The sequence below is a fragment of the Sinocyclocheilus grahami genome, unplaced genomic scaffold (assembly GCF_001515645.1).
Source record: "Sinocyclocheilus grahami isolate Dianchi unplaced genomic scaffold, SAMN03320097.WGS_v1.1 scaffold1264.1, whole genome shotgun sequence".
In the NCBI taxonomy this organism is placed as follows: domain Eukaryota; kingdom Metazoa; phylum Chordata; class Actinopteri; order Cypriniformes; family Cyprinidae; genus Sinocyclocheilus; species Sinocyclocheilus grahami.
Window position 1 is genome coordinate 103,967 of NW_015506443.1, and position 24,049 is coordinate 128,015.

Below are 24,049 nucleotides of genomic sequence, written 5' to 3' on the forward strand. Positions count from 1 at the left end.
ATTTATTTAATACACAAGTTTCACAATTTGAGTTGAATTACTGAAATAAATGAATTTTCCACGACATTCTAATTTATTGAGATGCACCTGTAGTTGAGCCCAGCAGCATAACAGCCCTCCTTCAATGTTACTGCACACTGGTCTTGTTCAGAAAGGAAATATAGAATTAGAGCTGTATTGAGACAATAGATAAAGCTTGAAGCACAAAATATTCGGCCTACTGCTGCTCCAGTAATTACAACAACATCCTTGAAAAAACATTTTCACAGTATCTCAACAAAAAATAATTTCCTTATTAATTAGTATTTTTTTTCCAGTAAAAATATCTAAATGTCCTCAAAACAAGATTAGTTTACTTGAAAATCAACAACTGAATTTGCTTTGAAATTGCTTTTAAAAATGCTGTCAGCTGCTCTACAGCATGACTGTGATTGTAATGTTGCTTTTAATTAATATTCTGAAAAATGTTGTAAATTGACATATTTCTTGCAGAATCAAGAGTTCAGGCATTCATTGGTTTCCTGTTTTTTGTGTCTGCAGTCGATCTAGGAAACATCGCCTGATTTGCTCCTGCAGGCTGATTGTTGCTGTGTCCTGATTGGTGCACAGCACTTTAAAACTTTTGATCTGTGTTTTTGGGTTAAGTAGTTATGGCAGTAGTCTTTGGTTAGGTAAGGTAGAGAGGTTTAAAAACTAGGAACGGTTCATTTGTTATTTTGGCCGTGTCAGCTCGTGAAACTAAACTCCCAATAAGCTCATTATTGTTTTGCAAATTTTTGTCCACACAATTCCTTTCATTTTGTGACTTTTTTCCCTAGACAGGGAGTAACAGAACCATTGGTAACAGGCTGCTGCCACAATTGATACAATTCAATTTAATAGCCAATTGAAACATTTAAATGGGACTGGAACATTTATTTAGAGAGGTAACTTCCAAGGGGAATCAAATATGTTTAGACGCAAGTCAGATGTCAGATATGTATCTGATTAAAAAACACATTTGGAAGTGGCTCAGAATGGATGCGAAAAAAATCAGATCTCATGTGAACTTTTGTGTTTACACAAATTTCGATCATATGTGAGATTTTTTTTTCTTTTGTTTTTTTGTGTGCCAGTCTAAAAGCAGGCTTAGACAATATTTCCAGGTGTATTTTCTATATTTGCTTCATTAATGATAATAGTTCAAATCTAATTCCTTGTTTGAATGAATCTGTTGAATAAATGATTCAATGACTTGCCTCCATCTACTGGAAAATCAATGTAATTTAAAACAGAGTCACCGAAAAATCCTGGTCTGTATCTGAAATTGCCCCCTATACCCCCATTCACTGTTCCCTACTGTCACAGTCTTCAGCGGGTGTGCCCAGGAGGGCCACCAGATGACTGTGTTCTGGGAGCACATGGCTTGTGTTGTGTTTGTCTGTTGCCATGTGCTCTCTCCTGTCTATTGTCTGGCCCCTCCCATCTTGTTACCTCGTTATTGTTTTAGTTGCTCCACCTGTGTCTCCCTCGTTAGCCTCCTCGTTTGGTTACTATTTATTCTCCTTGTGTCTGTCATCCTGTGCTGATCCGTCATTTCTCATTGTGTGTGTTTCGTGTCTGCATGTGTGCCGCTTTAGGCCTGCCTGTCTGTTTTTCCCCCTCGGGGTGGTTTGAGTTTGTTTTTGTTTCATTTTTTACTAAAATAAAATACAATTTCTCCAGCGATAGAGTCCTCGCTTCATCTCCCCGCACGCACCGTGACACCTACATTACTTCTTTAATATTTCCACTTGATGTAGTAAATGAAAATGTGTGAGCAAATTCGGACACTGAGAGACGCCATCTTCTCTTGAGACCTGTATGGATATTATTAGCACTCTTGAACACTTCAGCTAATCAAATGCATAGACTGGAATAAACTGTTTTATAAAAAGTAGGCTACATTTCAGAGAATATTATTTTCACCCCAAAAGCATTTTTCTTATTATTATTTTAAGCATAAATCTAACATTTAGCAAAGTTTATGTTAAAATAAGAAAAACTATTCGGCAATAGGGTAATACAATTATTTCAAGATATGTCTATGTCTTATTATATTACAGTTCTTGGCTTCTCAGTGTAAAGTGAATGTTACTTGTTTTCAGGATATTTAGACTGATTAAAATTAATCAGATCTAGTGCAACAACATCTTACAGCTGCTCAGTAATTTTGTGTTTAGCTTGAGGCCAGGAACAAATGATTCACTCACATTCACCAAGTGAGGCTAATTGTCAGGCCTTTCAGCTGCTTATAATTTTAAGCATAAATCTAACATTTAGCAAAGTTTATGTTAAAATAAGAAAAACTATTCGGCAATAGGGTAATACAATTATTTCAAGATATGTCTATGTGTTATTATATTACAGTTCTTGGCTTCTCAGTGTAAAGTGAATGTTACTTGTTTTCAGGATATTTAGACTGATTAAAATTAATCAGATCTAGTGCAGCAACATCTTACAGCTGCTCAGTAATTTTGTGTTTAGCTTGAGGCCAGGAACAAATGATTCACTCACATTCACCAAGTGAGGCTAATTGTCAGGCCTTTCAGCTGACCCTGAGATCCTGAAGTAGTCCTTTTTTCAGCACACATACACCCTAATCAAACACATTCTCCCTTAGGCGTCAGTAGATATTAAATCATTACCGACTCCAATGGCCCATACTAAATGTGTAACATTCCATGCCTGCACACACTATCTGATAAACACACACACAAACACACATACACACTCACTCACACTCAGCATGAGGTGTTTGGTGACAGTTAACGCCTAAGGTTAAACAGATGACTGGAGCCGCTAGTCTTTTGTTTTGTTTTATTCTGTAATTAATAGAGGTGCACAGTGAGGCTGTAAAGCGTCGCCCAGAATGTGTTTTACATTTGGCATGGGATTACTTTCGAGTCAAACTATGAATTCATGGGAACGTGTTTCTTCTTCACACTTGTGCTTATGCCTCCAGTTGAAGCAGACTTGTGAATGTTTTGTCCAAACATTCAATCTGACTTGACAGGTGTGTAATGTGAATGGAGACATCCTCCAGTTCTTCATGCTGCTCAATCCACCATTTGTTTTGGTTTGATCTGATTTGATTCATACCATAACTTGGGTCATGCATGGACAGACTAGGTGTCTTGTTTATGATGGTCTGGAAGGTAATTGTCTTGGGGTTAGAATTTAGCTTTGCATTTTGTTTGCCCATACTGAGCCTCAGGAAAGAGCAAATGGTCCAGAACAGGTTGGATTGAAAATGTCTGTGGCTAGTTTCTTGGCTTTAGAGGTGCACTTTTACACATTGTTATTGTTCTTCTTATTTCGTTACTAAGCAACTAGCCTTTTCACACTGATAAAAGCTTAGGAGTTGGACTAATGCTAAATATCACACATTGCAAACTATATGGTCATAAGTGAAATGAAAGCAGAAAAACGATAATAGAAAACTTAAGATATGTGAAGAAAAAAAAGATTTATATGGAAATAGAATATGTCTTGCTCTGTTGCAAGACATATCTGAATTCATGCTTTTGTTCATTACACATGTGCTTAGTGTTTTGTTACATTTATTGTTGCATTAGTGTACATAATATGAAACAGACCTGCCACAAAAGCAATTGCCTTATTGCCTGAATTACATCCTGAACAGCTTGACATGGCAACACTGGCTCAACCAATGGTGTGAGTATGGGGGCAAAGCTATCTGATTTTATGATCAATGACAGCAAGCCCTGAATCGCAAGGTGAGGAAAATTTTATAAAAATTGTGTATAATATTTGTAGTTTTTCCTACATTAGTTTTTGATCTCTCTAATTCAATTAAGTTTTATCTTTCAACAAAATTCTTTTTTTTTCCTCTGTAAAAAAAAAACTCACTCTCTTTCGATTTTTCTTTCTGTATTTTTTTTTTCTCTGTGAAATTTTTAACAATCAGTATGCAGTACCAATCTCAGCCACCAGATCAGTAATCATGAAATATAATACACATCACTTTGTGGAGTTTGCTTTTTTTTCTTCACTTTTTTATGTGGAATATGTTTAATGTTTTATATGAAAGTGCAGACCATAAATGCATGTGTCTGTAAACTGCATGTGACATTGTATCAAAGGAAAATGCAAGACACAAGGCCGATCAAACGCATCCAATTAAAAACATGATTCATAGAATTGATTCATGAGATGATTCATGATCAATTCTGAGTGGATTCAGTGTTTACAAAGAGCATAAAGATTACAAGAAGACTACTTACAGATGTTTCCTTGTATACACTTCTGGTAGTCTCAATGTCTGCCAAGGAGCTGTTCAAGGAAACCTCAGAATGTTCAAGGGCAGTGGGATGTATTATTTCACGCTCTGTGTTAAAAAAAGTCAAAATAATTAAATATTAATCTCCTAGAATTTGCTCACAGATCATTTACAAAAAACATTGTCTTGTTTTGTTGTTTCCCTCAGTCAGACTTTGTTAATCTGGCAGCACACTGAGCCAATTGATATTGATATCAAAGATAATGTGCTGAAGTAATTGCAGTTATGGCATACAATATAATTCATTATACACCAGGGCTTTTGATTTGACATGTGAAAAGGGGGAGAAAAAAGGTTATATAACTTTGTTGGTGAATTACCAGACGTGACAGGGTTGAATACTCTACGGCTCTGAACGATTTGCCCAAAGTCAGAGATTTCAATCAGAACTCAAAAATCTCATGTTTTTCCAGCACATGATGTGAGCTTGCCTTATTTTTTTTTTTATTGAGGTTATTTCAATGCTTTAAGGAGGTGTTCGAACATCCTGAAGAGGTGGGCACGCGTGATCAACTTCTAACACTTCGACAGGAGAAGTACAGCAACAGAGTTCGCTTTAAATTTCCGCACGCTGGCAGCTCAGACAGGCTGGCTCAATGACCCCCTTAAACTTCTCTTCCACATGCACAATAACCTATGTCTCTACTGTGGTCAAGCTGGTCATATGAAGGTTTCCTGCCTGACACAACCCATGCAGCAATCCTCCACGGCGGTGAGTTTTCCTCCTCATACTAACAAATGTGTTAAAGTACCCGTTGAACTGTCTTTTCATAAAGGATCTATTAAAACCACGGCCATGATAGATTCTGATAACGGCTGGCAATTTTATTGATTCTGACTTTGTGAAAGCCCAGGGCATTTCACCTCATTCCTTGTAAATCCCTGTTGGCAGTGACAGTGCTAGACGGGAGACCCCTGGGTGCTGGTCAATTCCAACACACTACAAAACGAGATCACCACTGGTGCTTTGCACACTGAGACCATTCACTTCTACATTATACAATCCCCTGGTAACCCAGTAATTCTCAGACTTCACTGGCTTCAACTTCATGATCCTCAGATTTCATGGACTACTGGACAAATCACAATGGTATGAGCACTGTCATCAACACTGTCTACAGGCTGTTGAACTGTGTACTCTTCAGGCAGCCACCATCCTCATGTCGAATCCCCCATTGTGCCCAGTCTACCTGTGGAGTATGCAGATCCGGCCGTGGCATTCAGTAAAGCTAAAGCCTCCCAATTACCACCTCACAGACCAAGCGACTGTGTTATTGAATTGTTTCCTGGTACAACTCCTCCCAAGGGTTGAATCTTTCTCCTATCTCAGCCTGAGTCTGAGGCCATGCAAACTTATATTGAAGAGGAACTAGCCAAGGGTTTCATTTGTCCCTCCACATCTCCGGCTTGAGTCTGCTTTTCAACCTCTCTCTCCTGATCCCATCCTACCATCCACTCTCATCGTAGCTCCAGTTCAATAGGACATTATGACAGAAATAGCTGGGGCTCAAAAATTTGAGCCACCTACCGCTGAATGTCCACCTAACATGTTCCCTCAGCTCTTCGTAAACAGGTTATTCAGCATGTCCACAACCTGCCCAGCTCCAGTCACCCAGGTTTGACTGCATCCATCCTACTTATCACCAACAAGTTCTGGTGGCCCACGCTTCAGGCAGATACCATCTCATATGTCCAGCACTGCATCATCTGTAATACCACCAAATTCTCCAAACAGATCCAACCCCTACCTATCCCTCAACAGCCATGGTCACACATTGCAATAGATTTTGTCACTGACCTACCTAATTCCATGGGCAACACCACCATACTAACAGTCATCAATCATTTCTCCAAGGCCTGTCGTCTGATACCACTACCCAAGCTGCCCACAGCTCTAGAGACTGCAGAGAGTTTGTGCAGCTTTGTGTTCTATGGATTACCGGAGGATATCGTCTCGGATTGTGGACCCCAGTTTACCTCTCGTGTGTGGACAGCCTTCTACCTAACAAGTGGGGGCTTGTCCGCTCTTCTCTTAATAGTTTGTTGGTAAGTGCTCTTTTCTCTCAAATTTTTGACTGTTTTCGACTGTAGGTGGGGAGGAAAGTGTTGCAGGCATACGGATAATGGAGTTTGATTTTTCTGAATTTACTCTTTGTCCTACAATTGAAGCCTTTAATCGTTGCAAGAAAAAATATCTTATTTTGGTGGCAGAGTTCTTCCGTATTGACATTCAAAAAGATGTTACAACACAAGTGCTTAAGGATGACCTGTTTGGGAAATTGGTAGATGCGGTTATTTTACCAGAAGAGTCTGAGGGTGGCGTTGAGGTTCAGTCTGAAGCGGCAGTGGAAACTGCAGCTGAAAATGTGAATCTCAGCTCTGTTGTGCCTCATGATCCTAGGATTGCCTTTAAGTTGAAGGAAATTGATATTTTGATTAAAAAACAGTAGTGTGAGGCAGAAATGATTAGGCTTCGTGTAGTAGAGACACAGGCTGACAGAGATATCCAAATACGTAAATTGGATCTCGAATCAAAGCGGTTGGCTCAAAGGCCAGTTCCATCACCCCGTGCTAGGCCCCCATCAGTCTCATCACCCTTAACATCTGCTGGTAGTACAGACACGCAGGATTTTTCTCATTGGCCATCCAGGGATAGTTTTGATGTTAGTAGGTATATAAGACTTGTGCCCCCATTCAGAGAAAGAAGTCGACTCCTACTTTGTTGCATTTGAGCGTGTCGCTGGTAAGTTAAGGTGGCCAAAAGATATGTGGGCTCTGTTACTCCAGTGTAGCCTTACATGGAAAGCACAGGAAGTTTGCTCTGCCCTTCCTATAGAAAGCTCTCTTGACTATGACATTGTTAAATCTGCAGTTTTGCGAGCGTATGAACTTGTCCCCGAGGCCTATAGACAGAAATTCCGCACTCATTCGAAAACAGTCAACCAAACTTATGTTGAATTTGTAAGAGAGAAGAGGGTTCTTTTTGAAAAGTGGTGCCTGGCTAGCAAGGTTACTTCCCAGGAGGACTTGCAGGAACTAATCTTGTTAGAGGACTTCAAAAATTGTGTTCCTACAAAGATTTTCGTACACTTAAATGAACAAAAAGTGACGTCGTTGGCTAGTGCTGCAGTTTTGGCAGATGAGTTTGTACTGACACACAGGAATGTCTTCTCCACGCACACCTCTGCCAAACCTCCATTGATGCATGTGGAAAGCTTGGGTGCCCCGCCTGTTGGGCACCCATCTAAAAGTGAGACGCTATCTAAATTTAGTCGGAAGGTTTTGAACAGTGATGAAAGGCGCGTTTGTTTTTTCTGCCTGGATCCGAACCATTTGATTTCAGACTGTAAGGCTTGGAAACAGAAGAGGGTGGCTTTCAAGCCCAAAAATGTTGCACTGGTACATACCTTGTGTAAACCAAGCTCTCTTAGTGAAGAGAGTTATCAATGTTCTATGGATTACCGGAGGATATCGTCTCGGATTGTGGACCCCAGTTTACCTCTCGTGTGTGGACAGCCTTCTACCTAACAAGTGGGGGCTTGTCCGCTCTTCTCTTAATAGTTTGTTGGTAAGTGCTCTTTTCTCTCAAATTTTTGACTGTTTTCGACTGTAGGTGGGGAGGAAAGTGTTGCAGGCATACGGATAATGGAGTTTGACTTTACTGAATTTACTCTTTGTCCTACAATTGAAGCCTTTAATCGTTGCAAGAAAAAATATCTTATTTTGGTGGCAGAGTTCTTCCGTATTGACGTTCGAAAAGATGTTAGAAAACAAGTGCTTAAGGAGGATCTGTTTGGGAAATTGGTAGAGGCAGGTATTTTACCAGAGGAGTCTGAGGGTGGTGTTGAAGTTCAGTCTGAAGTGGCAGTGGAAACTGCAGCTGAAAATGTGAATCTCGACTCTGTTGTGCTTCATGATCCGAGGATTGCCTTAAAGTTGAAGGAAATGGATCTTTTGATTAAAAAACAGGAGTGTGAGGCAGAAATGATTAGGCTTCGTGTAGTAGAGACACAGGCTGACAGAGATATCCAAATACGTAAATTGGATCTCGAATCAAAGCGGTTGGCTCAAAGGCCAGTTCCATCACCCCGTGCTAGGCCCCCATCAGTCTCATCACCCTTAACATCTGCTGGTAGTACAGACACGCAGGATTTTTCTCATTGGCCATCCAGGGATAGTTTTGATGTTAGTAGGTATATAAGACTTGTGCCCCCATTCAGAGAAAGAAGTCGACTCCTACTTTGTTGCATTTGAGCGTGTCGCTGGTAAGTTAAGGTGGCCAAAAGATATGTGGGCTCTGTTACTCCAGTGTAGCCTTACATGGAAAGCACAGGAAGTTTGCTCTGCCCTTCCTATAGAAAGCTCTCTTGACTATGACATTGTTAAATCTGCAGTTTTGCGAGCGTATGAACTTGTCCCCGAGGCCTATAGACAGAAATTCCGCACTCATTCGAAAACAGTCAACCAAACTTATGTTGAATTTGTAAGAGAGAAGAGGGTTCTTTTTGAAAAGTGGTGCCTGGCTAGCAAGGTTACTTCCCAGGAGGACTTGCAGGAACTAATCTTGTTAGAGGACTTCAAAAATTGTGTTCCTACAAAGATTTTCGTACACTTAAATGAACAAAAAGTGACGTCGTTGGCTAGTGCTGCAGTTTTGGCAGATGAGTTTGTACTGCCAAACCTCCATTGATGCATGCGGAAAGCTTATGTTGTTGATTTCTTTTCTTTTACTCAAACCGGTTATTTAGTACTCCTCCTGTTAGTCACCTGCTATTTTGGTTGTTTTGGCCAGGCTCTCTCCTGAAGACATTTATTGCTTCCATAATTCTGGCTTTCCTAAATAAATTAAGTTTGCCAAACTAGGTGGTTTTTGCATTTTTCTGGAGCAGAGGACTGGAGTGATTCCTCCACATTTTTATTGATTTCTTCTGTATAAGTTTTAGTTAACCTGTTACTCCCACTCCCAACCCTAGACTGGGGATGGGATCGTAACAAGTGGTAACAAGTAACAAGTCAGAAGTATCTCAACGTCAATATAAGTCTCACCTCTGGCTACCACCCTGAATCCAACGGTCAAGCTGAATGTCTCAATCAAGAAATGACCTGTTTTCTACACTTATACTGCCACCGCAATCAAACCGATTGGAGTAGGTATCTGTTTTGGGCAGAATATGCTCAGAACTCTCTCCTGAAACGGTCAACTGGACTCACAACCCAATGTGTGCTAATTGGGGGCAGTCGTGGCCTAAAGGTTAGAGACTTGTAACCAAAAAAAACAAAAAACAAACACTAGCTTTCTATTTTTTCTATTCTATCTACTTGTTTTTCTTTGTGTGTGTGTGTATAATATATATATACTGTATATACACCTTGCTACGTGTACTGCGTTAGGCTAACCGAGACATTTGCCCTTATATATTGTTGCTCTTTTGTTAGTTTTGACTGCTTTTATTGTCCTCATTTGTAAGTCGCTTTGGATAAAAGCGTCTGCTAAATGACTAAATGTAAATTTAACCCAAAGGTTGCAGGTTTAAGTCTCAGGTCCGGCAGGAATTGTCGGTGGGGGGAGTGAATAACCAGCGCTCTCTTCCCCCCTCAATACCACGACTGAGGTGAGACCCTTGAGGAAGGCACTGAACCCCCAACTACTCCCTGGGCACCGCAGCAATATGGCTGCCCACTGCACCGGGTGTGTGTTCACGATGTGTGTGTGTTCACTACTGTGTGTGTGCACTTGGATGGGTTAAATGCAGAGCACAGATTCCGAGTATGGGTCACCATACTTGGCCACACGCACTTCACTTTCACAAATTTCCAACCTCCATTATTCCCCTGGTCGGGTGAACCCTCAGATCTTCCCACAGTCAATGAATGGCTTCAACGGAGTGAGGCCATCTGGAATGAAGCTCACACTCATCGTCAGCAAGCCAGAAGACAGAAAGAACGTGCTGACCGTCATTGACACCCTATCCCCGAATATACTCCTGGCCAGTGGGTCTGGCTCTCCACTTGTGACCTTCGTCTCCTACCCTGACACAAACTCAGTCTCAGGTACGTGGGTCCATTCAAAATCATCCAACAAATGACTTCTGTTTCATATCGTTTAGCATTACCACCGGAATATCGTACCTCACTCACCTTTCATGTCTCCCTGCTTAAGGCCACTGGTGCTCCAAGAGGAGTGAATGACCTAGAGAAGGCCCGGGACCAGGGACCCCCTCCGATCATGATAGACTCTGAGGAGGCTTACCAGGTGCGAGAAATCCTGGATTCCCGATGCCGGGGAAGAATTCTTCAGTATCTTGTGGACTGGGAGGGGTACGGACCGGAGGAGCGCTCTTGGGTCAATTCTGAGGACATCCTCGACCCCTAATTTACAACAGACTTCCATCAGACCCATCCAGATTAACCAGTCCCTCGCCCTCTCGGAAGACCTCGGTGTCGCATACCTCCCGCTCGCATGGAGGAGGCTCTGTTATGAATCAGGCCTCTGCGGTTCCCCCCGATCAGCACCAGAGGGCACCTTCACCCAAATAATGAATATTGCCCCTTGGACTACAGTTCCCATAACCCCATTGCCTGGAGCACAACTGCTGCTTATTACCCGGACTATTTAAGCTGCACACACACAGCAAAGTCTCGTTTTGCCCCAGCTGATATTTCTCAGCATTCCCTACTTTTCTCTATTGGATTACCGTGTTTTACCCTGGACTATTACCTGCTTATCGATTGTTTTTTGCCTGCCTTGGACTCTTTGCTCTGTTGTTTGGACTAACGTTTGTATTGTTTGCTGCCTGCCTTGACCCTGATATCCCTGTTTGCTAGTGATTGAGCCCTGCCTGTCTGACTTCTTCTATTTAATAAAGCTGCACATGGATCCTCACTTCGTTGACCCCTCATTACAGTTGAAGCTTAAAGGTGGTGACATTGAAGTCATGTGAGCGTGGAGTTCGTTTATAGCGTTCGTTTAGCTTTTTACTTCTAGTGATTATATTTAGGCTTCAGAGTTGTGTTAATTTGTGAAGATTATCATGATGAACAGAATGTGTAAGAACCTTAAGCTTTTGTTTGTCAGAAAGCTTATATTCTGCAATACTCCAAAAGCCAATAAAGAAAATACTATTGGGTTTTTTGTGAAGGGCACCAGGGAAATGTTAACTTCAGTCATCACTGCAGAACTCTATTTCATGTTGAGTTTTGGATGCTGCATAGTATACCAACCAGGCTTCTACCTCAACCAGGTTCACCAGAAAGATCATGCTGGTCAGCACTGACATTTTCTACATGTTGTGTGGACAGATATAGTGTATCTATAATATAACAGATTTCAGAAACTAAGAGTTGTGCAGAACCAGTTGCACTAGAACAGTTGACTCAATTATCAAATATGTGATAGAAAAAATCTCTACCACATACGATACATGTATGAATAAAACATCCAGATAAGTAATACGTGGAAGTATTTTTTGTTCCTTCTCTTTTTCCAAGAAGTTTTACAGTTTTTGGCTCGATGACCCATTTGTGATCATGTCTCTGGATGAATCAGAAGGATCCGACTGTATCAATTTATTCTGCAATCCAAATCACAAAGCCAATACCCAAATGTGAGTAATCCAAAACAGAAGTCAAAAATCTGGGTAACAAACAGAAAATTGTAAACAAGATTGTATCGGAGAACGAGTGATATTACTACTTTGGCTGCTATAGTCCAAGTGTGAGTTTTACTCAGATGTCCTATAAAATCTCTATAGAATCTATGCTTTTCTGGACTGTCAGTTGCTGATCTGCACCAGCATGCTCCATGACTCCTTATGAACCCCAGTTCAGAACTGAAGAGAGATACAAGCAGTGTAATAAGACAAAATGTTCCCAAGACACGTCCTGTTTCTCAGTAAAATGATGGGATGTTTATATAAATAATAACACTCAACTAGGATTCATTGCAAAGGGAGTAAGTGGAAATTGAATCAATTATATGGTAAACACGTATGATTACCTTTTATTTGGTCTCCTAAGATCATCTCTCTCCACTTCTTTATATTTGTGTGCTGTTAAAACGTCTCTGGACTCTCTGTTCAGCTCCTCTTGGGTTCTATACATGCCAATGTATGGAGTTAAACAAGGAAAAGTTTAAACATGTGATATGTTAGTCCAGCGGTACAGTCTTGAGTGGAAATTGAATCAATTATATGGTAAACACGTATGATTACCTTTTATTTGGTCTCCTAAGATCATCTCTCTCCACTTCTTTATATTTGTGTGCTGTTAAAACGTCTCTGGACTCTCTGTTCAGCTCCTCTTGGGTTCTATACATGCCAATGTATGGAGTTAAACAAGGAAAAGTTTAAACATGTGATATGTTAGTCCAGCGGTACAGTCTTCTTAGACTTCATGAAGTATTCATGTCATGACATGAGAGAGGATTTCACCTACAATATTATTCATGCAATCATGCAAAGGCCTCTAACTTATCAACATGATCAAACTTTTTCTGAAAACCTGTTGTACATAATCTTCTACTGTACATCCCTTCTATTGCCTGGTTAATGGTTTACACTTTTTTAGTTCTTTTAGATTAATAGTTAAAATGTCCACCTTCAGGCCTTTTCGTTGTAAAATATTTGCTGATTTTTATAAAGTAAATCTAAGAATAAAATGTATATTGTTAGTAATATTTCAAGATGAACACTCGTTAAGCAACTTAGGCTTACTTGATTATCTATACATAATTTAGAAAAATAATGTTAAAATGTGAGTATCAAATATGATACATCAGACTTTTGAGGAACGTTTATTTTCTCATCGCTCAATTATCATTGAATTGCACTGATTGAATTATATTTTTGCACCATACAATAAAAACTACAGTGCTTTGTTCATAAAGAAAGCATTTAAATATCAATGATTTACATTACAGGCTATCAGAATTTCATCTTACATTTTGGCCATATAAATATCAGCATCTGCACCAAATTTTTGCTCAGTTTGGGCCTTTGAATATAAATGGTGTGTCCTACTTGAGTATGAGGTCCATATTCTCCATTATCGTAACATATGAGCCATAAAAGTCTGATGTATCAGATATGATAATCAACAAAAACACATGCAAAAAAATTTTAGATACAAGAAAAGTTCCAAAATGCTATTTTTTTCTGACTATTAGTTCATGTGTCAGGCTTTACAGGGTTAAAAGATAAAAAAAATTCTCAATGTTTCATTAAAAATCTGCTAATCTAATACAAATATAAAACAAATTGCATTAAAAATGTAAATGGGCATGACACTTCGATATTACTAAAAGCAAGTAGTGTTGCTGGTACAGGCTGCATTTTGTGCAGCATTTAATCCAATTAGACTTCATTTTCCTGAGTATAAGAATAATTTTGGAGTCATTAGTTTCAGATAGAAGACTAAAAATCCACCTGCTTGTCCCTGTTTCCTAAGCAACCCACAAATATGTCATGTTGCTACATTACTTCTTTGTTCTCTCCGGCTGGCTAATTTGGAGCTCTTTGTGCAGCAGGACATTTCTCAGGGCCTCAGTCTATCTCCCGTCGTCCATTAAGTCTCTCTGAAAGCAACAATTGGTCCCTCCCAGTGTCTCACAGAAGGCCTTCAGTAGGCACAGCAGGAGAAATGGATTAATTCACTGTGCTATTTATTTTTGTTTGCGGTCAGGGATGTGGTTGTAAAAGCTGGTGTGTCCAGACAACCGATGCATCATATTTGGCTGAATGCAAAAGAATTATAGTAACTGAGTGAGCTTACCCATCTGTCTCTAATACTGTCAAAAGCTGTAAGTCAGTCATCCAGACATAAGAATTCTCTGACTGCCTCACTTCAGTAAAGAGAAAGCAATGTTACTCTGTTACCGCATGGTTTTCTCAAACCTTCCATTAAAGTGTGACATTGTGACAGTAAATAATCTCCACACATTTCTTAACAACAGTGCTTTCACTTATTATTTCACTGTATTGACATACCCATGTCCATATTTCCGGATGATAATGTCAAGATTCATTGGACCCAAATTGTGTGATTCAGTGAGCATGAGGAATCATTTTCATGTATGAATTGGACCCCATAGAGTCGAGATCTTAGCCCTACTGAAGAGCAGTTCAACTCTCCCATTGTCAATTCAACTTCTCAGCCAAAAATGAATGCAACTTTTGACGGAAATAAATGTTGTGATGCTGCCTAACATAGTCAAAACCATCCCACAGCAAAAGCACAATGTTATCCAATTTAAAGGCAGTCCAATGAAATATTAGAGTGGAACTTTTTAGACAGGCAGTGTAAATTCGACTCCAGCACATCCCAAAGACTTTCAATGGGGTTGAGCTCAGGACTCTGTGGTGCCCAATCTCTCACAAGATTTTCTCACAGGTCTGCTCTAAGCTGTCGTACCGGTGCATTACGAGGAGCTGTTGTAAGCTCACTAACTGACACCGGTCGGAAAACTCATTTTCTCTTTGCTATGAGTTATCAGGGAGTTCACCAATCAGCCGGCACGTATGAAGAATAAATATGAAATCTCTGAGGATTTGCTGTGAATCAGATGTGTGAAATCTTGTTATCCTCTTCTAGGATAATGTATCAGATCAGTTGACAACTGACCGGATCACATAAATCCACACAGGGAAGTACAGGAGAGCATATGGTCTTTTGGCAGGTGTCAGTACACCGAACCTCGGCCAGACTCGCTGATCATCCTCTGCTCTGCTGCAGCATTAGGACACTAGAGAAAAGGGGGAAAATATGCCCAAATGGGATTCCTGTTTACTGAAGCTTCAGCTCTTGGGTGCTGGATTATCCACACATGTGGCCTAGAGCTCCACACATCCCTCAATAACTACATTACTGTAAGAGGAACACAGATGGTGAAATTGGAACACGAATATGATTATAAGCCAGTTTCGCTTTTCAAATATGAACAGATCACAGATCTTGGCCATCTTTTGAGGAAGAAAGAAGGTAATTGTCGGTGGAGATGTCAATGACTCTGAGTGTCAGGGTCCACAATGACAGATTTGATGATGACAGGACTTTCATTTGGGGTTAACGATCCCTTTAATGTGCGCTGTGATGCACTCTGTCTGCAGCACACAAAAACAGCAAGAACCTTTTTTGTAAGCTCTAATCTCATTCTCTGCTTTACACAATGTTCAGAGTGCACAGGTTTTTATCAGCCCGCTGGGACAAAATCATATTTACTGTCTGCTACAATGAGCACTTCTGAGGTAGAACTAGCTGCTGGATTTGACAAAGATTTTCAAGAGTTTTGTTTGCACATGATATCCTTAAGGCCAGCGGTATATTTACGAGTTATGACTGTGAACTAATCAATACTTATTACTTCTGAATGGAAGGATGGTCTTATTATTTGGACATGCTGAGAGCAAACTCATTATATGTTATGGCAATTGCTCTATGCAGGCTCAGAAAGCACTGCAGCACAGACCATCACAGTTATAGCTCTACTACCACTGCTAGACATCTACCACAAGACGCTCAGCATCATCACAATCTATTCCTACCGTCTACTTTCCAACCATAATCTTCGTTCAAATAAAAGCGTAAATACACGTAGAAAACGTATCCTTGTGTCGCGGCTGACACAGAATAGCGTACGCTGCTTGTGTCCAGCGGATATTCTCCAAAATGGTGATGCGGAGAGACACAGAGGGGACAAATTGTTGAATAAAGTAGATATTTTTGTTTTCTTCGCATACAAAAAGTATTCTCGTCGCTTCATAACATTACGGTTGATCCACTGATGGCAGATGGACTATTCTGACGATGTCTTTCATACTTTTCTGGACCTTGACAGTGTAATTTACTTGGCAGTCAATCGGACAGTCATAAGTCTCCCGGTTTTCATCCAAAATATCTTAAATTGTGTTCCGAAGACGAACGAAGCTTTTACGGGTTTGGAACGACTAGTGATTAATGACAACATTTTCATTTTGGGGTGGTGTATCTCTTTAAGAGAAGTAAATCAGGTCACAAATGAGATACAACCAAACCACACCTTCTTCTTGTATGATAAAATTAAAGTCATTGCTATTTGTACGGTGTGGTAAATGTGGATCTACAAAAACCTTGCATAAAAATGACCATTCCATGAAAGCTGTTTGTATGTTTGGAGATTTTTTCCCTTTTATTTTATTTTAGCTATATTTTATTGCAATTATCTGAAACAGTATTGCAGAATCATTAAACATCTGAGTATTGTTCTATGAAAAACAATGACAAAGAATCAAAAGAACGTTTTGTGAGGTAGTTAGGCCTTTATTTAATGTAGAATTAAAACTGGTCCATTCTTCCTCCCTGCTGTGTAATGGGTTCACAACACCATAAAAGTTACCATTTGGCTGCCTTTTGTTTTGCATTTTGTTGATGTAAAGTGGAAAAGTTAGGTGTGGAAAAAACTGAACACCTCGCTGCTGGGATCCATCAGGACACATGTGAAATCCCTCTGCGGGTTTTACTGGTAGGCACTAGATGGCACCATTGGAACTTGAAGTGGTTCTGAAATTCACCAGATGGTAACAACAAGGTTTAAAAATGTATTTAATTCAGTAGCCACTGTGTTACTTCACTTATGTAATTCATTATTGATTTTTCATATGATTTGTTAGCCATTGAAAGTCGGTGTCTGGTGTATGAATATGGACTCTGCAGATGTAGTAATAAAAATATCTAGAAATCAGTCGAAATTTATCGAAATTTTATCTAGAATGCATTACATACTTGCTTTTGTTAACTGTAATGTAATTGTAATGTAGTTTGGCTTTTCTCTGTCTCTCTCTCTGTGTGTCTGTGGGGGGGGGGGACGGGGACTTTTTTATCATTAAAAGTCACGTCTGTAACTTTTAATGATAAACCAGAAGTCCAGAAGTGAAATATGTTCAGCTCTATTTAATGCAGTGAATGCCAAGGAGGTTCAAGAGGGCTGAAAATATTCCATTTTGCTTTGTTAAACCTATATAAAAAAAAAAGGGAAAAAATGATTAGGGTTGTCAAAAGATTGCAATAACTGTTCTTAATCTTATTGTTTTTTCCAGTCACTTTTTATGAAAGAAAACAAAATAATGAATATAATGTATAAGGAAAATAATGTATTACATTACGTGAATGACATTCAGAATGTATTTGCTACTTGGTTTGTTTTTCAGCTAAAGCATCGTTTTTGGTGACTTTAATAATTAATGCGATTGCTAAATGATACCAAGTATAATTAAACAATATCACAAGCAAGAATGTGTTGTTCTGATGGCATCACAACTGTGCCGATATTCAGAACAAAATCAGAAATGTGAGTGTGATATTGCTTTTACAACATTATAACAATAAATAAATAATACAAGTTCATATTGTGTAAGACACCGTATTAGACTCACTTTTTCCAGTTACATTGTCTATTTTTGCTGCACCAACAAAAATAATTCCAAACAATGCAGAATGAATTGCCGTGTTTTCGAGTAACATATGGTGCTGAATCGGTTGAATGAATGATTAAATGACTCAATCAGAAAGACAGTTGCTTGTCGCCATCTACTGGCGAAATGATGTAACTTGCAGAAAAGTAAGTCACTCATAAATGTATACTTATACTTACACCCTATACAGACTGACACTGTCAGGGTAAAAAAAAAAAACATTAAAAATCAGTGACATTTATGACATGAAGTTTTATAGTTAGGTGTTTCAAATTTCAGATGGTTATCTCTCTTCCGCAACTGATGTAACTTTACATAAAAAAAAATACCAAATAACTTCCTCCTACACACACACACACACACCAGATTTATAATAATATACTTGGTTGTTGATGCCACTATTATCACCATTAAAGGGATAGTTCACCTTCAATTGCTGGTCCCCCATTGACTTGCATACTATGGAAGGGTTAGGGTTAGCTGAATTTCTATTGCATGTCAGCGTCAATTTCTTTAAAGTTTCTCTATTTGTTATAACAGGCTGGATGCAGTGCCATATTATTGTGAGGAAAATCTCTTGTCTTTGTTACATCATAATGGAATCACCCTGGAAGCCTTCATGAAACAAAAACATGTGCAAAGGTCAGACCGACGTCTCTGACCATTTTACATCATAAAACATTATAAATCTCTATTATATTATCGCATGATCCTTATACAATTATTATAAACGACATAAATAAATAAACACAAATTGTGTAGAAAATGTGTACTGAATAGTGTATAAAATTTCACAGCAAACGTCCAGATAACGATATTTTCAGCAGGTGTGTGAAAGTTAGCCTATGTGTGATTATGTGTAAACGTTCATATACGCTTAAAAGAAGAAAAGAGAAAGTATACAGTGCATATAAGGTCACTGATTTAAACTTATGCAGCGCTTACGTACACACGTGAAGTATGCGATCAGACGGCATGCTTTAAAGGTACTGCAGTTGGGAACTGAATGTTCAAGATGTTTGTTTGAATGCATTTTTAGTCACGTGACCGCTATAAAGTGAGAATATGATAAGATGCTCTTTCTGGGCAAACACTGACTGTAAGAGTTGCAGGTCAGACGATTCTTGTCCACAATCAAAATCATAGAAAACCTGGAAAAGTCATGTAAAGCAGTGAAATGTTGAAAACTTTAATTTTAAAGTCAGGGGAATGTTTAGAGTGAGAATAAAAGTAATCGTTCACTTAAAATGAAAAGTTCCGCCATCATGTTGTTCCAAACTTGAATGATTATTTTCTTCTGCTGAACACAAAAATGAGAAATTCAGAAAAATGTGCTTGTGACTGTTCAAGGGATGCACTTATTTTAGAGATTTAGTTTTTTTTTCATCTGCGTGATATTCACATACATAATTGTTATTTTGTTTTTTAGACTTGCATTTGCGTTTGTAATTGTTATTTTGTTTTCAGAATTGTGATTTGCTGTGCACTTCTCGACCACCATAGTATGAGCCGATATTGGATAATTAATGGGAAATATGGTGGAAATGAGCATCTGTGCTGTCATCCATCACTCAGTGATAGTTCACACACACACAAAAAAGAAAATTGTTGTCATTTCTCACACGTGGGTGTGTCATTCCAAACCCATAAGACTTTTCTTCATCTTTGAACAAATGAAAATATTTTTATGGTATTGACTTACAAAAAATCTCTCCGATGTCATTAAAATATTTTCATTTGTGTTTTGAAGATGAATGCAAGTCTTATGGTTTTAGAACCATGCCAGTGTGAGAAATGAGGACCGAATTTTCATTTTTTGGTAAACATTTTTCGGTGACTGTATGTTATAACACTGAGGCGATATAAACTCATTGTAGCATTTTAAATGATTGATTTTAGTTTGTTGTGTTTTCATTTATTCAGGGAAAAATAATTGTAGTATCATACAAATCCAATAATGTGAATATAATTACCAGCTTATCAGTATTGTCCAGAATTCTATATTGTTTATTTTAATATTGAATATAGTTTCAGTACTCTTTCTATATAATTTTTATACTCTCTTTCTGTGTTGTTATAATGAGTGGCCTTCAAAAAGGACACAAAAGCAACATAAAAGTGTTGTCGTTTATGAGCTGTGCCAAGATTGTCAAGATTTTCGTAGAACAAAGTCCAGGGAAGAATGGATAATGGGAAAAAAAGCTGTGGGAATCCAAACACGCAATAATTAATATTTCATTATATTGTCTAGTGACAGAAAAAAAAGCTACAGCCCTTGTCTGATCTTTCACCTTTTTACAGGGAAAGGAATTGTTTATTGAAGGAAGCTGAGGTGCTTCACAAAGCTCGATTTAACCACATCATCCAGATCTTTGGGGTGTGTAATGAGCCCGAGTTCTTCTGCATTGTGACTGAGTACATGACCAATGGATCACTGGATGAGCTTCTACATGAGGTATAACTGTACAAACAGCATTCCTTTTACATGACATCCTTCCTGTTTTGTCTAGTAGTATTAGTGTAATAGACAATTCACTTTGAGTAATGTACAGTTTCACTTTCTACTTTGTGGCGTACAGGTTCTTGAATGTTCACTTCTGTATTTTCCTATTGCGTTACAGAAAGATATGTACCCAGTGGTGGCCTGGACATTGAGGCTGCGTATTCTTTATGAGATCGCTTTAGGAGTAAACTTCCTCCACAATATGTCACCACCCCTTCTACACCATGATCTTAAAACTCAGAACATCCTGATGGATGGGGAGTACCATGTTAAGGTTTGTGCAGATTTGCTTGAAGATGTCTCCATACCCCATTTTATTCGACTTTCACATGTCTGTTTGGATGCATTAGTAGATATTTTTTCCTGGAACTTGCAAATGAAAGCAGTTATTTGAACGTCAAGGTGATCAACTATTGATGTTTTTGTTGTCATTTGAGCTGTATTTGCTGAACTCCATCTTTGTCTGAATGTTATTAGTGTCTGTATCTTTAATGTTTCTTTCCCAAGTGAAATTCAGAAAAATGTGCTTGTCACTGTTCAAGGGATGCACTTATTTTAGAGATTTAGTTTTTTTTTCATCTGCGTGATATTCACATACATAATTGTTATTTTGTTTTTTAGACTTGCATTTGCGTTTGTAATTGTTATTTTGTTTTCAGAATTGTGATTTGCTTTGCACTTCTCGACCACCATAGTATGAGCCGATATTGGATAATTAATGGGAAATATGGTGGAAATGAGCATCTGTGCTGTCATCCATCACTCAGTGATAGTTCACACACACACAAAAAAGAAAATTGTTGTCATTTCTCACACGTGGGTGTGTCATTCCAAACCCATAAGACTTTTCTTCATCTTTGAACAAATGAAAATATTTTTATGGTATTGACTTACAAAAAATCTCTCCGATGTCATTAAAATATTTTCATTTGTGTTTTGAAGATGAATGCAAGTCTTATGGTTTTAGAACCATGCCAGTGTGAGAAATGAGGACCGAATTTTCATTTTTTGGTAAACATTTTTCGGTGACTGTATGTTATAACACTGAGGCGATATAAACTCATTGTAGCATTTTAAATGATTGATTTTAGTTTGTTGTGTTTTCATTTATTCAGGGAAAAATAATTGTAGTATCATACAAATCCAATAATGTGAATATAATTACCAGCTTATCAGTATTGTCCAGAATTCTATATTGTTTATTTTAATATTGAATATAGTTTCAGTACTCTTTCTATATAATTTTTATACTCTCTTTCTGTGTTGTTATAATGAGTGGCCTTCAAAAAGGACACAAAAGCAACATAAAAGTGTTGTCGTTTATGAGCTGTGCCAAGATTGTCAAGATTTTCGTAGAACAAAGTCCAGGGAAGAATGGATAATGGGAAAAAAAGCTGTGGGAATCCAAACACGCAATAATTAATATTTCATTATATTGTCTAGTGACAGAAAAAAAAGCTACAGCCCTTGTCTGATCTTTCACCTTTTTACAGGGAAAGGAATTGTTTATTGAAGGAAGCTGTTTGTTGTAACTTTACATTGGCCTCTCTGATCTAAAGTGCATCTTGTATGTGTGTGTTTATGAATAGATAGCTGATTTTGGCTTGTCTAAATGGCGCCAGCTCTCGATCACTAAAGGGTCCGGCTCCAAACCTGCCGAAATGGGAGGCACAGTCATTTATATGCCACCTGAGGAGTACGAACCTTCCAAGAACCGCAGAGCGGATGTCAAATATGACATGTACAGGTCAGTTTCTGTAGATTTTATAAAGCTTCCAGTTTTGACAGGATGAGTGAACTTCCTTCTGAGTTTCATATTATTTCTACTACAGGCTTTTAAAGTACTGCTCTTTCAGTTCCTGTATTTTTCGGGGGGCATCCCCTTAAGACGTTCAGCTGACCTTATAGCACCATGGCCCCAGTCTGTTGCTGACTCAGCAATATTCCTGTCAGATGAGAGACATGTTCCACCATTAATTTATCTCCAGAGTTCATATGGTGAGCCTGGAAATGTCAGGGAATTGAAGTGATTTCCAGGCCTGGAAAAGTCAGGAAACATTTTTCTAGTTACTCTTATCTCTAAAATATTTTATCGACTAGAAACCAAAAGCCTTATCCAAGTTACAAGTGAATGGAAAAGTCATGGGAGTTCATTGATTAACAGACGTGCAAACCCTTTGATTGGGAGGGAGGAATATAGCAGTACAGGATATTGGGAATTATGGGTGGATTTTTATAATACTTTACCAATTTTCCAGAACAAAGAGAGAGGCTGGGGAAAAAAACATTAACCAGTTTCTGGGTTTAATCATAGCTCACCAAAACTGCTCATGAAAGAGGGCTTTATTTTGTTCTTTCACTGCTATGGTCCAAAAAGAGAAGTGATATAGAAACTAAATGTCAACTTGCCAACATATCCGAGGTTTTGTGATCTTAGTCAGAGGGCATGTTGAAATTATTACACTGATAGGACAGTGTGTTTTATCTCCAAAGGGGATTGCCAGAAGTGCATGTAGAGACTTTACAGCAGCAGCGAAACCATTCTCTCATCTGTTCTGTGCTTCCTCTTTCAGTTATGCCATCATCATGTGGGAAGTGCTTTCAAGACGGATACCATTTGAAGGTAGGGTCCATTGGGTGATCATGAATTATAGAAAGTGTACCTATGGGTTCCGTGACAGTCACGTAGTTCATATGTCTTATGTCACATTCTGACTGCTCTTGAATGTGGCCCAAATGTGCGTGAACATCAAAAATACTGAACAAAGCATTCTTTTTCATTTATTTTTTCATTTCCGCATTCATATAAACATATCCAAACTTCAAAAATAAGGACAATTTTGACCTTATGTTCTCATTTCTTATAACAACATACAGAATGAGCCAATATCTTAAACAAAAGAGGACAACCAATCTCCAGTAACACAGATGAATCAGTAGCTTCAGCGTTAATCAGGGCCCATATTCATGAAAATTCTTAGTGCAAAGAGTTGCTCCTAGTGACAAAATTCTTAGAAAACATGGTTGTTTCCCATTAGAATTAAAGAGAGGATCCTAGTTAAGATAAAAGTTACTCACAAATCAATCTTAACCCTTAAAAGAGCTCTTAAAGGGTTAGTTCACCCTACAATGAAAATTCTGTCAGTAATTACTCACCCTCATGTCGTTCCAAACCCGTAAGACCTTCGTTCATCTTCGGAACACAAATTAAGATATTTTTGATGAAATGTGAGAGCTCTCAAACCCTGCATAGACAGCAACGCAACTGTAATGTTCCCAGGTCCAGAAACATAGCAAGGACATCGGTAAAACGGTCCATGTGACATCAGTGGCTCAGCTTCAGTTTTGCGAAGCTACGAGAATACTTTTTGAGCCCAAAGAAAACAAAAATAACAATTTATTTAACAGTTCTTCTCCCCCGAGTTACGAGTTACGTCTTCCGCCATTTTGGAGAGTATCCAAGAACATAATCAGCGTTGTTTACGTTCGGGGGAGAAAGAGTGTTCATGAACGTAATCTGCGTAATCAGCGTTGTTTATGCTTAGGAGAAACCGTGCTTATGCATTGTGATACTCTCCAAAATTAAGTATTCTCGCAGCTTCGCAAAACTTAATGTTGAGCCACTGATGTCACATGGACTGTTTTACTGATGTCCTTACTATGTTTCTGTCTGGGAACATTACAGTTGTTTTGCTGTCTATGCAGGGTCTGAGAGCTCTCACATTTCATCAAAAATATCTTAATTTGTTTTCCGAAGATGAACGAAGGTCTTACGGGTTTGGA

The 24,049-nt window shown here is 38.7% G+C and overlaps 1 protein-coding gene across 1 annotated transcript in view; it reads left to right on the top strand.

Moving 5' to 3' along the window:
- Positions 1-7,966: 7,966 nt before the first annotated feature.
- Positions 7,967-24,049, top strand: part of LOC107568621 (receptor-interacting serine/threonine-protein kinase 2-like) — a 30,715-nt gene continuing 14,632 nt past the window's right edge. The window contains exons 1-7 of the mRNA XM_016254584.1: positions 7,967-8,209; positions 10,174-10,372; positions 10,501-10,639; positions 20,065-20,218; positions 20,385-20,540; positions 21,856-22,013; positions 22,840-22,889. Coding sequence (XP_016110070.1) covers positions 7,967-8,209; positions 10,174-10,372; positions 10,501-10,639; positions 20,065-20,218; positions 20,385-20,540; positions 21,856-22,013; positions 22,840-22,889 — 1,099 coding nt within the window. The remainder of the gene's footprint in view (positions 8,210-10,173; positions 10,373-10,500; positions 10,640-20,064; positions 20,219-20,384; positions 20,541-21,855; positions 22,014-22,839; positions 22,890-24,049) is intronic.